Source organism: Coffea eugenioides, chromosome 4 (assembly GCF_003713205.1).
Source record: "Coffea eugenioides isolate CCC68of chromosome 4, Ceug_1.0, whole genome shotgun sequence".
Lineage (NCBI taxonomy): Eukaryota > Viridiplantae > Streptophyta > Magnoliopsida > Gentianales > Rubiaceae > Coffea > Coffea eugenioides.
The window spans coordinates 6059543-6074253 of NC_040038.1; the positions used below are offsets into that span (position 1 = coordinate 6059543).

Consider the following 14711-nt stretch of genomic DNA (forward strand, 5'->3'; position numbering starts at 1 on the left):
GGAAAAAACTGCCATATAGAGAATTGGGCTTTAATTTTCACGTCTCCACTAAAGTACGTTTGCTGACCCAAAAAAAAGAAACTTTGTAGACGGACCAAATGAGCCAGCCAACGATGAATTTAGAAAATACATAATCATAATATATATATATATTCATGTGCATGCCTCATTCAGAACCAACTACTCACATATAAACCCCAGCAAATGGCCAATAAGGGAGGTGATCATAGATTATTCATATAGAGAGGAGATTAAGATAGGGTAGCTGGTATATTGGCACTGATACCCTCATCTTGGTCTACAGATTCAAAGTCCTAGTGCATGTCGACTGATTGAGATGCTAGCTTTCAAGCTTCTATATACATGTGCAAGTCCTAGTAATGCAGATCCATTACAACTCCCCAAAGTAATGAAATCTGATATGTTCAACAACCTCCACTGGCAGGTTCAATTGAGCTCAGGAGGCCGTTGCCTCTCAGCTGCATGCAGTGGTCTTCTGCGTCTACTTGACCACAGATTATCACCACCGACAAGCCATTGTAATGTGCCTCTTGCATGATATTCACGGCATTGTCCAGAGTCATCCCAGGTATGACTTTCATCAGCACTTGCACAACATACTCCCTCTTGTTGTAATTGTCATTGTGCAGTAGCACCCGGTAAGGCGGAGACGTTTTCCTTGATTTCCTGCAAAACAAAGTGGAGTAATCTTCATGCAACATATCCCTAATTGTTTATAGAATCTACCAATTTCAACTATCATGCACCACTTTCAAAATGAAAGGCATCATCCAATTCATTCAGGTTTTTGGTGGCTTTACTTTTCCGTCCCTTTTATTTGTTCTTTTTCTGTCTCTGTTTGATGGGAGAAGGGGGAGGTGGGAGGGAAATTTTAGCAATAGGTATCCACAAGAATGAAAACAACAATGAACATCGCATGGCAGGAAATGATAAGAGGTTCTTCAAGCTGTTCTCTTCTTTCTAGACATTTTATGGTTACTCTTCAGCAGAAAAATAAATATATCACTGGTTAGCTCTTACTCTGTCAATCATACATAAAATTTCGACAATTTCTTGTTGACAATATGCCTTGCTTAAAAGTTGCCAATGCTGAATATTTTTAAAAGCCAGTCATCTCGGAAAAAAATCTTTAAAAGTACCATTTCAGATCAGTTTCTTTCAGCTTGAAGCTAGTTGTAGAGAATAGAAAGCAAAAGAGAACACCTCAAAATAGATTTGGACCAACAAAAACTATAATGAACTTTCACTAAAGCAAATAAGCCACTACAGCTTAGAGCGTCATCTCCCCCCAAGTTGTTCAGTCAATGAAGAGCAAGCAAGTCTCACCACCACATCTTTGATTTTTTATGCTGTAGTTCTTTTAGTCCAGCTCTAAACAGCTGAAAGTGCTACCAGATGTGCACTGTATGGTATGAATAGCAAGAAGAATGCCAAATTATATAAGCCCAATAAAAATTCCAAACTACTCAGGTCTGAAAGCTCCACCACACTGTTAAAAACCCTCAGCTCTATGTAAGTGTCAGACGTCTTGTTCTTTAGTCCTATCCCATATAGTATACAACTGTTCAACTCACTGTGTGTGTGTGTATATATATATATTATCCAAGTTAATATAAAACATTAAAGAGAGAGAGAGAGAGAGCTAAAGAGGACCTCGGAAACACAAGATACAACTTTGTTGTGGAAAAGTCAAAGTAGTAGTATGGAATAAAGAGAGAAACAAAAATTATGTTCTTCTGCAAAAGAAAAAAAGAGCCACAACATTGCCGAACCATGGAAAAAAGTTACAAGTTTAAACTACCAGACCTCAAGTCAAATTCTGATTCACGACCAGGAGCTGTTCTCTCTATGACAGGCTTATCCAACACCCCAGCGCCTTTCCCAGCTCCTGCAATTGGCATTGTCATAAAGTTGCTCCTGCTTCTCCATTGTTTTTGAAGAGAATATTTATCTCCTGTGGACCATAATACTATCAGCATGCATATAAAAAATTAATCACCAATAGCATAAATGCCCAGTGATTGGAAACTGATCATAGGGATGCTGCTGAGGTTGTTTATTAGCTAGAGAAAAGAAAAAATATTTGAACCAAAATTACAAGATGGAATGGGGACAGGGGGCCAGAATATTATCCTAAAACATAGCAGGGTATCCAAAGGTTTGCAAGCCACAAAGAACACTACAAACGAAACAAGTGCAAGTATTCACAAAAGAAAGGCCTATTTTAACAGATGTTCAGAAGTCATGCAACAGATAACTTTTCTCCTTTCCATGGCCTAGATTCAGTGAGATATCTATATTCTCACGAGTAACCATAGCGGCTCTGATCGAGATTCAAAGCTTCAGCTTGACATAGATTCGGTCTGATTCTTTCCAATTCCCATATTTGCAACCACACGGAAAAAATTACTATCTCACTATACCTACACAAACTACTATTTCAACTTATAACATCTGAATTGTGATACAATAAAATCACTAAACAATTGCATGCTCAAGTAATTTCTTTTTAATCAGCAAATTCAATAACATTAGCAGTACAGATTATATTAGTTTATCTCCAATAAACCTATATCCCAAATCTAAGTATTGAAGTTATCATCTGAAAAATCCTTCTCCAATAGCACTTACCTAACAAAACAAAGCAAATTCCACATTCATCATGCAAATTACCGGGCTTCTACAGCTTAATTCGTTTGACACTATTAGTTCCCATTTACCAAGAATTGTCACAAACCAACATCACATCCCTGTTGCTACATGTTCTAAAATCAAAAGAAATTTCAGTTCAGCCAGCAATTTATTTCTTATGGGTTGTAACCCCAATAACAGGATGAATAAAACGAAGAAGAAAGAAGATGGAGCTCGGATACCCGGTTTGGGCTGGAGTAACGGGTTGGGGGAGAGAGCAACTCGACTGCAGATGGTGGTCTCCATTAATGGGCCTCTGTCTGTAGCCTCGTCGTCCTACACCACACACACACACACACACACACACACACGCAGTCGCAGTGTATTATTGTTCTTCAGTCAGGTGCCAACAAAATTTCTGCTCCACTTCTAAAATATTTGGTGGCTCCGGGCTCGTGTTAATTTTGGACACAATTATTTCCTGATTTTCCTTTGGTTTTATCTATTTACAAGGGATAAATGCTAGGGGTAAACGATGTCGCAATGTGTGAAATTCTAGGAGGAAGGTAAAATTACTGGAAGCCCCTTCAGTAACCTATAAAGTTCAAGGCAAAAAATCCCAGCAGTTATTAAACTATCGGCGGAATCATATTTTGGCCATCAAACTATTTTTTATCAATAATTGGCAACTAAACAATTTAATCCATTAACCCGTGACCATTTCGTCGTTAATTACTTTTAAGTTCTAAAATTAGCATTACACGTGGCAATGTCCGAGGATAATTTTGTCCAGTAATTTTTTTTGGTCAAGGATTGAGAGTAGTTATCACAAGAAGCCACGTGTAAAAAAAAAAACCACAAGAATTACCCAAACTCCCTTTACATGTAACAAAACTAAGGATGGCAATGGGGGCGGGTGCCCTCGGTCAACCGCCCCGCGGGGGCTAATGGGGACGGGGGGAATTTTTTTCCCCCCGCTTAGAAACGGGGCGGGGGGCGGGGGGCGGGGGAGTGTACCCCCGCCCCGCCACCCGCTTTAAAAAAATAAATATATAAAATATATATGTATATAATTATATATATAATATATAATTTAATTAGTTACAAACTTATGATAATGATATTATTAGTTATATGTATTATATAATGTCTATTAGTATATATAATATAATTGATATTATTAATTATACTAATAATTATATATGTGTACTAATACAAATTATTAATTGGTTATACTAAATTTACTAATATAAATTTATTAATACATTTATACTAAATTCATAATTACACTTAATACAATACATTTTTTTCTTAAAAAAAGCACAAGTACAATAATAAATTAGTGATTGTATTTGTGCCAAAAATGAAAACTTGACTACTTGATTATATTCATTTCATCATATTGGATTGTATTCAAATAATTTTTATTTGATTGTTTTTATAAGTTTCAATTGTAAAATTACAATGAATAATAATTTGATGATGTTTTGATATTTTAGTACTTGATTATTTGCTAAAATTTAACCATAATAAAATTATATAACAATTTTTTATTAACCCCGCGGGAGAAACGGGGCGGGGCGGGGGGAGTGGAGGACGGGGGATGGGGCGGGGGATGGGGGAGGGGTCCCCCGCCCCGTTGCCATCCCTAAACAAAACCACTTACCACAACTAAACAAAACTCAACTGGTAAATTAACGCAAAAAATTGTCAGAAGCAGAAAAAGAAAACGTGAACAATTTTTTGCTGAAACAGAACAAAATCCCTGAAATCACTACTTCCTAATGTCCTGGACCTTGTACCATCCCTTCTTGCATGAATCTCCAACAATCTTCCCCCCTTCCTGGAAAAGGATCTTCAAGGCCTTCACTTTATGCTCAAAGCTCCCCATTTCTTGAAAAACAAGAGCAGAGAAGAGAAATAGAGGCAGGCAAAAGAGTTTCTAAATTGAGCAGGTGGGCTTATGAAAAGTGCGTGAACAGTTGCTCATTGTCCAGCAATTTACTGACCCTACAACTCAACTAGGGATGGCAATGGGGCGGGGGTGGGGCGGGGGATCCTTCCCCCGTCCCCCGCCCCATTGCCTATTAGTTACCCCCATCCCCCGCCCCGCCCCGCATCCCCCGCGGGGGTTAAAAAAAATTTATTATATAATTTATTATAATTAAATTTGAACAAATAATCAAGTACTAAAATATCAACATATCATCAAATTATTATTCATCGTAACTTTACAATTGAAACTCATAAAAATAATTAAACAAAAGTTATTTGAATACAATCTAATATGATAAAAAAGTATAACTAAAATAATCAAATTTTCACTTTTGATACAAATACATTCACTAAATTGTTATTATGCATTTTTGGAAAAAAATGTTATTGTATTAAGTGTAGTTAGAAATTTAATATAAATTTATTAATAAATTTAGTATAAATAGTTAATAATTTTTATTAATAAACATGTATAATTAGTAATATCATTGATAATATCATTATATATATAATTATGTATATATATATTTTTTAAATTTTAAACGGGGGACGGGGCGGGGGAATATACCCCCGTCCCCCGCCCCGTTTCTAAATGGGGGGGAATTTTTTCCCCCCGCCCCCGCCCCAAGCCCCGCCCCATCCCCCGCCCCGGTAGTCCCCCGCGGGGCGGGTGCCCGCCGGGGACCCGCCCCATTGCCATCCCTAAACTCAACTCCTCTGTTTGTTCGTAAATAACAACTGTGTGTATGCTTGAGACCTCGTTGCCAGGTAGCTGGCACAATAGCCGCGATTTTCAGAAAGATGCTCCCTTTCCTTGCCAATGTTATTATTATCCTCCGGGTGTCCCTCCCGTTCAATTTGATTAAAGTGGGGCTCGATTTTGTGGCACGCCGAAGCAGCCTTGGCTATGTTGCTAGGCGGGAGTGGAGTTTGGGGGACGTCTGCTTCAGCTGCAGCAACCGGCAGTCCTCTGGTTGAACGGCGAGTCCTGGTGGAAGGATGTGAAGTAGTTTCGAATTCATCTTCTTGGACCGTCACGGTGGCCTTCCGGTGGGTGGTGGCGGTTCCTCTGGCAGCGGTGCGAGGAACGCTGAGGGATGCGACTTGGGGTTTGGCTGGCGACTCGGTGGAAGATGCTGAAGGTCCAGCAACTCCTCTATTGTTCTGAAATTAGCCGTATCGGACTTTTAGGGTCAGTAAATTGCTGCACAAATTTGTCCTGGACATTACCTCGTGTTATGCTAATTTTAGAACTTAAGAGCAATTAACAATGAAATGGTTATGGCTTAACGGATTAAATTGTTTAATAGCCAATTATTAATAAAAAATAATTTGATGGCCAAAATATGATCCCGCCAATAGTTTAATGGCCACTGAGGTTTTTTGCTCTAAAGTGCATGTACTCCCCCAATTAGTACTATCCATTATTAGCAATTAAAATGGGTGAGGCACACTTTATGTTTTTTTTTTCACAATGATAATATTTTTATAATCTAATCTATCATATTTTACAGAGCAAGGAGCCTAAAGAAATTGTGCAAAGGATAAACAGGTATATAGATCTGACTAGAAGAGAGAAGTGTTATAACATCTCTTTTAAATTTTTTTCACTACGGGTAAAACACGCTATATGTGTATGCATACTTTATGAAAAAGATAAATAATGAAACGACTTTATGTCAAAGCAACTATTGATGTGAGAAGAGGACAATGTGATAACAAAGCAATTGTTATCATTTTGCTCTTAATGATAATGGTAAATTTAAGTAAATTTGATAATTCAAAATAATAACATATTTTGTTAACGCTAAACCGTGCTCATGCTTTATGTATAAAAATAGATATAATGATGAACACCGTAACCCACTCAAGCTGGTTTGATTTGATGTTGATTCGTTGTGTATAGTAAAAGATTCAGTTTAAAATCTTGATTTTGTAAATTTGATTAATGAATATAAATTTATTATTGAATAACTTTTTTCATATACTGTCAGTGTATAATATTGTTTATATTAATAGATTTAGATTATGTTACATAACATAAATTTAAATTTGAAATTTAAATCATGCATATGTAGCATACACTAAAGTTGCTGGTATAAAAAAAATTATTATACTATCTGTGCATAAAATGGTAATCCTTTATTATTTGTTGTCTTATGCTCAATTACATATATATTTTTTCAATTATATAAAAGATTGTTTCAACTCTATCTTGCAGTTAGTGCCAATCTCTCAATTCCGTTGTAATGGAATTGAATAAGGAATTATCAAATTAAGAAAGAACAAGATGGAGAAATAGAGAGGAAAGAGGAATAAATTAGTATTACAAGAACAGAAAAAGAGAGAAACTTTACCAATATTGAGATCATGTACAAACGTTGCGTCATTTATACTAAGATAGATTATAGGGATAATTTCATAAACCTTCCCTGAGGTTTCTGACAATTTCATTGAACTTCCCTGAAATTTGAAAAATTACACCTATCTCCCTTGATTTGATAGTTTTAGTAACAAAATTTTAAAAAAATATTGATTTGGTCAAATTTTTAAATGAATATCCAAAAATGCCCTTGTGTAGTGAGTTTTAATTTATTTTCCTATACAATTATAAGATTATCTAGTATAATTATAAGGAAAATGTGTCAAAATTTTCATATCCATACCTACTACTTGATAAACAACTATAATAATAATTTTATCTATATGATAGGATACTTTTGATGGTATTTTATTATAGATTTGGATTTATACGATAGAAAAGAAAATGTCAAAATAATGGATTTAGAGTTGAATTTTTTGAGTAGTGGGATTATCATAATTTAGTAGTGATTTTGGGTCATTTCTGTTTGATTTATTGTTAATTTTAATATCAGAAAATAGAAAACAAAAATTAGCAAAAAAACATTGGATTACGTATAAAGTTAACTCATAAAAAAAAATCACTAGTTCGACATTTTGTTATAATAGAAACTAAAAGATAATAGTAGTAGTTCTACAATTTTATTGGCAAAAAATTAAAATAAAAAGGAATAAGAAGGAAAAAGAATGAAAAAAATAATTTTAAAAGTCATTCTAAATATAAGCATACCAAACAAAGGTTCATTAAAATATTTAAGGGTAGTATTATCATTTTAAATGACAAGGGAGGTACATGTAATTTTAAAAACCTCGAAGGAGCTAAATGAAATTGTTAAAAACCTCAACGGAGGTTTCTGAAATTATCCCTAGATTATAATATATCGATCATTGTTAACAAAGTAATGGAAGGTTCAACCAAACATAGAACACTGCTGCTTATGAGTTATGACACTACTAATGACGGGCACAAAAGGCACAAGAAAATCTTAAAATGGTACTACCACTGCTAGTACCAGTCAAGAAACTGCAAGATGAAGCTGAAGCAGTAAGACTAGCATTAATCAAGGCAAAAGAGCAGCAATGGCGGAAAATTAGAGTTAGTTCTGGAAACAAACAGCTCATCTTCATGATTAGAGCAAGGACGGTGAAAGACATTAGAATGTCTACATTGATGGAAGATACAAATAACTTTGCTAGTTTGTTTCAATTGTACTCCTTTTGTGTGAGAAATATCGATAGTATGGATCTATATAAAAGCATTAGAGAATATGCAGTAGGGCATATTAATAGATGAGAAAATGATTTTTTTTACTATTTTAGTGTTGAGGTACACTTATGTAAAGATAATTGAACTCTACTATAAAGTTTTGATATATTAATAAAAGCTTCTATCATTTTTTTTTAAAAAAAATTCCAGTACCAATCAAGTGAGACATTTGGTTCGGTTTAGGAAGGCCACACAAAGGTTTACTTTCGGGACAGGGCCATGCTAAGGTTTTTGTTGATATTTGTGTAACGGATTGCTCAAATGCGTACATGCATGGCTTAGGATTAGACTAAGTCTACAAGGGTGTTGCACTTTGGCCCCTAATCCCCAGCTCCAAGCAACGCCTTCAACTAACTTTGGCGCTCAGATTCACCACCTCCACACGAACTCAATCCTACTACGTTACTGTACAATATAGTACCTATCTCTACTGCTCGCTCTCCAAAGTCCAAAGTTACCTCCTGCACCTGGGCTTCTACCCCTACTACTTTCAATCAATGGGCTGCTGCCTTAGAGCGGCGCCATCTTCCTCCTTCTTACTGACTTGCGTCAAGGGCCCAGCAAACTCCAAGTCATCATCCTACAGCCGGAGATGGTACAACCCCGTCCGCCGAAAGTCATCCCTGCTGATCCCTGATACTGACCGCCAGTGGGTTACAGCAGACAATAATAGAACTCATCTTCTATCTGAAGGTTCATTTTCCTTTTTGTTTCATATGGGGTTGTGAAGTTAACTAGAAAATCAATTCTTGATGGTTGATATTTTCTTGGAACTGAATGAAGTTTTTAAATTTTTGCTGCAGAGAGATTTACCGTTGTGTCGTATAATATATTGGGTGATAGAAATGCCTTCAAGCATTGGGATTTGTACAGAAATGTTCCGTCAATTTACCTGAAATGGGACTATCGCAAAAGGGTTATATGCGAAGAGCTCATTGGTTTGAACCCTGATATCATTTGTTTACAAGTAAAGTTTTGCGCTTTCCTTTTTGTTTTTATATTTGGAACAAACAAGGGATAACTAAAGCTCAAACTGAAACTTATTTGTTGCAATTGGTGTAAAAATTTAGGAGGTGGACAAATATTTTGATGTCTTAAACATCATGGAGAAAGCTGGGTACCTTGGTTCTTATAAGGTGAAAGCTCCTTTTTTCTTTCCTGAATTCTTCTTCTTTTATTGAATATTTTCATTGGGAATTTGATATTGGTTGGATGATTTTTTATGTCCTTTTTTTCTTTTTGCATAGAGGCGGACTGGAGATTATGCTGATGGTTGCGCAATGTTTTGGAAAGCGGATAAGTAAATATTTATGCTATTTGTCTTGTTTGTTACGTATGCTAAGATGATTCGCAAATTTGTATAATTGATAGTGATGCTCTAGTTTGGTTTGTTCGATGCTTTTTTAGGTTCCAATTGATAGAGGGAGAGAGCATTGAGTTTAAGCAGTATGGGCTCCGAGATAATGTTGCTCAAGTCTCTGTATTTGAGGTAACGCACTAACATCGAGATATTTGATGGTTTTACAGCTTTTATCTAGAGCATATATGCGTTCCTATGTAGTGACTTGTAGTTCTGCGTTAGTTGGTTCAGTTTTCAATAGCTGATTTAAAAACTCAGTTGTCATGTGGATGAGATGAACATTGTGAGCTGGAGATGATAAATATCCTTGTTTCTAACGAATTCTATATTTATGTAGTCTAAAGGATAAATCTTGCCAACACAAGCACACAGTTGATAATGTCCTAAACGGTAGGGGCAAATGTAGGAAGATCTCCAAAAAGGCTGGTATATTAGGCCCTTGGTACTGCAACTTCTGATTCCTGATTCTAGAAGAGTAATTTTGATTTGGTTTCTTGTACATAATCAAATATGTACATTGACTTGTGTTTGTCACCCATGTTGTCCCAATGGTCTCCTCCTGTCTGTGATTTGATTCAATGTTTTTGCTAATACTGGGGTTCCGTACTGAGCAAAACTATATGTTATGGTAATCTTAGGGTGCATTTTGAAGTTTTTATCTCTTTTTCAATAAGTAGAAAGAATTCAAAATTGCTTATCAAGAGGAATACGTTAAGTTAATGAATAGAACGAGACTGTTCATATCAAAACTCGTGTCAAGCAAAGGCTAAAGCTCAACTAAATGAACTTTTCTTTCCTACAGATGCTAGATGATGAATTTTGTGCTTGTAACAGCACAACCAGATCAGTTTCTTCTTTTTGTTTTTTCTTCTAAGTTTTGCTAGATATTTCACTAGTGCAGCCTGCTGTTGGTAATTAGAGTAGGAAAAAAGGTAGACTCTTTTTATACAACGGCAAAAAATCTCTTTTATCATGAAGTTGGAAACCCAACGTTTGGTCTTTCAAATGATGATTACAGTAGAAAGAGTTATTTCCCTTTGATTTGCCCCACTTCAGTTATTTAAGATTCCACTTGTGTTTCTAGTTTGCATGGAAGAAATGGGTGTTTTGTAGATTTTAGCTTGTTTATTGAAGTCCTACTATGTAAGGCATTGGATGAAGGAGTGCTGTAGAACTTGATTGCTGTTACTATTATGCAAGTTGACAAGGTTCCTGAAAAGTTATACAGCATATGCAATTGTCTAGTTGCAATTATTTTTCATTCTCAACTAGCCTGTCAATTTCCTGGTCTTACTTCTTCTAATACAGGTAGATGCGCAAAGCTAAATCAAGGAGAATACTTGTTGGGAACATTCATGTGCTCTACAATCCAAGGCGAGGGGATGTAAAACTTGGTCAAGTGAGTTTAGCCTTATAGCATACTGAGAGTTCATAATTACTCCATTATCCTTGATCCTTTTATGTGCATCTCTTGAGTTAGAAAACAGTTAAAAAGTAATCAAACATCACTTAATTGTTGTGAGCAATAATTCGCTATTTCTTTTATACCTATGGCTTCTTGTAAAGTTGTTTTGATGCCTAGATGTGCTTTTTTCCTGTATTATCCTGTTCTTCAGATTCGTTTTCTTTTATCAAGGGCATCCATCCTCTCCAAGAAGTGGGGAAACACACCAGTTGTGCTCGCTGGTGATTATAATAGCACTCCCCAGGTTTGGAGCACAAAATCCATCATGCATGTTTTGTATCATCTCTTTGGAGCCACTAACTGATGATTTTGACTTGTACTTCTTGACAGAGTGCAATCTACACATTCTTCTCGTCATCTGAGGTAAAATTGTGGAGTCCAATTTCTGCGTTTCAATACAGAACTTATGTACTGGATAGTTGCTTTATAAGTAGTGTTTATTTCCTGCTGCAGTTGAACATCATGCTACATGACAGAGGAGACTTGTCTGGTCAGAAAAATTGCCGTCCAACTCAAGCTCTTGGTATTAGACGAGAACAGGGTTCTCTCTTTGTATGGATGGACAGGTAATTCAATTTTTTTTTTCGGTTATCTCACGTAATGGTACATAAAATTTCATGATTTCTATTCCATTACTTAAGTTTCAACAAGCTACTTGAACCTGCCTTGGCATATTATGGAGTTGCAGAGTCATTATGATCTGACACTTAAAGAAACAGCCTTTCTTTTGCACCTCTTGATAATAGTCTAAGATAATCTTTTATATATTTTTCTTTTTTATTTATTTGTCATAACTGATCAAGCTGACAATTATGCAAAGCAACACTAGTTAGCTGGAGAGCAGAGGGAGAAATTTTATCAAATATGTACTGGAATCCTAGAAAAAAGCTTGAACAAAAGGAAAGGATTCATCATGTCTAGGACAGAATAGGACTACTGAAATATCTCTTTTTCATCTCTTGAAAATGGCTATTTGATGCCTTTGTATAAGTTACCTATGAAGGAAGGAAAGAGGGGAGGAAGATGAATTTGTGGAAGCATATTCATGCTGTCACTTTCCTGTGTCAACATAATCATAGATAAGATACCCGAATTTGGACTGTTTAGGCGACAGCAGTTCTCCATGTCTCAGTAACTCTTGTTTCTTTATGTTCACGGAGGTCTAAGGCTTCTTTTGTGGTTGTAGTTTGATAAATGCTTACATCTTGTTTTGTTTGGTGATACATTTGGAACCTATATGAAGAGAAAGGAAGAATGTCACGTTACAGCTCTCTAACTTTCCAGATATCTGTGTTTATCCTTAAATGCCAATCATCTCAGATTCTTGCACAGTAGCTGGACAAATGAAGAGATCAAAAGTGCAACTGGAGGCACTGATAGCCGTGTTGTTAGAAATCCGTTGAAGCTCAGGAGCTCCTATGCCATGGTGAAGGTACGAGTTTCTATTGCATGAAGAGAGTTTTTCCACCTTTGCTTTGGATCACTCCACCTATGCACGAGTCTGCTACTTTATAGGGTTCTGCAGAAACACGAAGCTCCAATGGTGAACCTTTGGCCACATCATACCACTCAAAATTTCTTGGAACAGTTGACTATTTGTGGTATGTAAAGGTCTTTACTTTTACCTGTGATTCTGTTTAGCAATAATTTGTCGAACATCTTTCTATTGGTTTATGTAGGTTCTCTGATGGTATTGTACCCACCAAAGTCATGGATACTTTACCAATCAATGTCCTCAAGAAGATAGGTGGGCTTCCATGCCAGGTAAAGAGAACTCTTCAGCTCTATATAAGAACCTTGAGAATGAAGTACGTCTAATCTTCAGAAATCAACCCGAGTCAATGGGTTTTACTTCTTGTCCAATAAAAATATGGTAGAATTGGGCATTGTTTACCAAGACATGGCAGAAATTTGGTACTTGACGATAATTTTTATGTATTCTGCAGAAATTTGGTAGTGATCACCTGCCCTTGGTTTCTGAATTCGCTTTCATTCAAGGTTCGAAAGATGAAAATGAGACCAGCAATTTTCTGATATCATAAGTTGTCCAGCCACAGCCAGCCAACGTATCATTTGCAGCCAGCTGCTACATCCTCAGTTCAGGAATTTTCATCTTTGAGTGTATCAATTTTAGTTTGCAGCCAGCTGCTACATCCTCAGTTCCGGAATTTTCATCTTTGAGTATATCAATTTTAGGAGACATTCAGGTAAACTGGGCAGTCCTAAACATGCAAAGAGAACATTATATATATGCAAAGAAGAACCCAAATATGTCCCTTTATTCGGTGGGGTGCTGTTCATCCGTTCATGTAGTAGCAATTCAACCAAGTACTAAAGTAAAAATGTGTGGATGCTCCTTCTAGATGGAAGAAAAAGAAAAGTCTGCACTTTTTTCTGACCAACGACGGCGCATGCGCCGTGTTTTGAAGTAACTCTTAATTCAACAATTGCTTCGTCCTTGGTCCGTGCTCTCTCTTCTTCTTGTTCTTTTTTTTTTATTATTATTAGAAAGAAGAAAAAGAAATTAAAAAAAAATCTCTAGTCTCTATCCTATTTGGTCAATGTCATTTTGTCACCGACTGCGAGGAACCACCACGAGGGAAAATACCGACCATAAAAGTAGACAACTTCGTGTTTTTTTATCCTCGGCAGAATGTAGCCTAAGTGCCACGTATGTAGAAGATTCTGCCGGATTTGGGCCGCTTGAATTTGACTGCAAACTCTTCAATCCACAATCAGGTCAAGGAAAAAGATTTGAAGAATTATTTCTAAAAAAGATATATTAAAGTTAGAGTAAAATCTACATTAAATGTGTATGTATATTATCAGCGTTTAATTTATAATACACTACTGAGGCAAATTTTAATCTTTTAAATATTTTTCATAAAATAATTTTATATCGTTAGTTATAAATGTTTAGGAATAGTTTTGTTAAAAATATATACTTAAATAGTTAAAATAAAAAATAGTTATAGGTAGTTAAAATAAAAATAATTTTTATAAGGGTAAAAATGAAAATTCATAAAATGATGATAAATGTTAATACTAATGTTAATCTCAAATCCCTCTCTCAAACTTTATATATAATATAATATAGATAGATGCGTAAAAATCAAATTTTAAATTTAAATCTTACATGATTATCATTATTATCATGATTACATGCTACCCCTGGCGAAATCATTTAAGGTGTTCCAGGCTCGATTTTTTTAACGGCTGCTATCATTTCTTCTACAAACTATTTTTAATTCCATATTTAATTTTTATTTCCTAGTCCGGCCAAAAAAAAAGCCCTCAACTTTTCACGTGTTACGATCTTGTTTAAAAAAAAATTTTTTATCAAAAATATTTCTATATTTTATGTGAGTATATTTTTTAATTATTTTTTTATTTTACATATATTAAATCAAATCGTTACAATAAATTTTCTATAAAAATTTCAAAAAATTACAATTCAAACATAATCTTAATATCCCAAATTACGCTTGAAAAATCGTCTCTCTCCATTTTCGTGTCTGTCCCATTCCGTTTCGTCTTTATTTAACTGTTACGGTGGGGACGGACGGAACATTTGGGACAGATGATTTGACGCACCCAAATGAGCAGTGGCT

At 35.6% G+C, this 14711-nt stretch overlaps 2 protein-coding genes across 2 annotated transcripts; one reads left to right on the forward strand and one right to left on the reverse strand.

Moving 5' to 3' along the window:
* Nucleotides 1-99: 99 nt before the first annotated feature.
* LOC113768568 (ATP-dependent Clp protease adapter protein CLPS1, chloroplastic) lies at nt 100-3101 on the reverse strand. The gene is made up of 3 exons (XM_027312978.1): nt 2895-3101; nt 1828-1975; nt 100-687 (listed from the first exon to the last, which is right to left on the reverse strand). The coding sequence occupies exons 1-3, from the start codon at nt 2956-2958 to the stop codon at nt 426-428; spliced, it is 474 nt and encodes a 157-aa protein (XP_027168779.1). The 5' UTR covers nt 2959-3101; the 3' UTR covers nt 100-425.
* A 5520-nt stretch (nt 3102-8621) lies between these two features.
* Nucleotides 8622-13381, forward strand: LOC113768840 (carbon catabolite repressor protein 4 homolog 3-like). The gene is made up of 13 exons (XM_027313347.1): nt 8622-8968; nt 9079-9242; nt 9346-9411; nt 9523-9575; nt 9683-9764; nt 10948-11034; nt 11252-11344; nt 11431-11463; nt 11554-11666; nt 12421-12532; nt 12616-12701; nt 12780-12864; nt 13047-13381. Exons 1-13 carry the CDS (start codon nt 8773-8775, stop codon nt 13140-13142), a joined length of 1266 nt encoding a protein of 421 aa, XP_027169148.1. The 5' UTR covers nt 8622-8772; the 3' UTR covers nt 13143-13381.
* Nucleotides 13382-14711: the final 1330 nt, after the last annotated feature.

Coding starts and splice junctions, on each gene's coding strand:
- LOC113768568 (XM_027312978.1), bottom strand. CDS start 2,958: ATGGAGACCACCATCTGCAGTCGAGTTGCTCTCTCCCCCAACCCGTTA. Junction 1,976..2,894: donor GTTACTCCAGCCCAAACCGG/GTATCCGAGCTC, acceptor TATGGTCCACAG/GAGATAAATATTCTCTTCAA. Junction 688..1,827: donor GAATCAGAATTTGACTTGAG/GTCTGGTAGTTT, acceptor TTTGTTTTGCAG/GAAATCAAGGAAAACGTCTC.
- LOC113768840 (XM_027313347.1), top strand. CDS start 8,773: ATGGGCTGCTGCCTTAGAGCGGCGCCATCTTCCTCCTTCTTACTGACT. Junction 11,464..11,553: donor CATTCTTCTCGTCATCTGAG/GTAAAATTGTGG, acceptor TTCCTGCTGCAG/TTGAACATCATGCTACATGA. Junction 12,533..12,615: donor GCTCCTATGCCATGGTGAAG/GTACGAGTTTCT, acceptor GCTACTTTATAG/GGTTCTGCAGAAACACGAAG.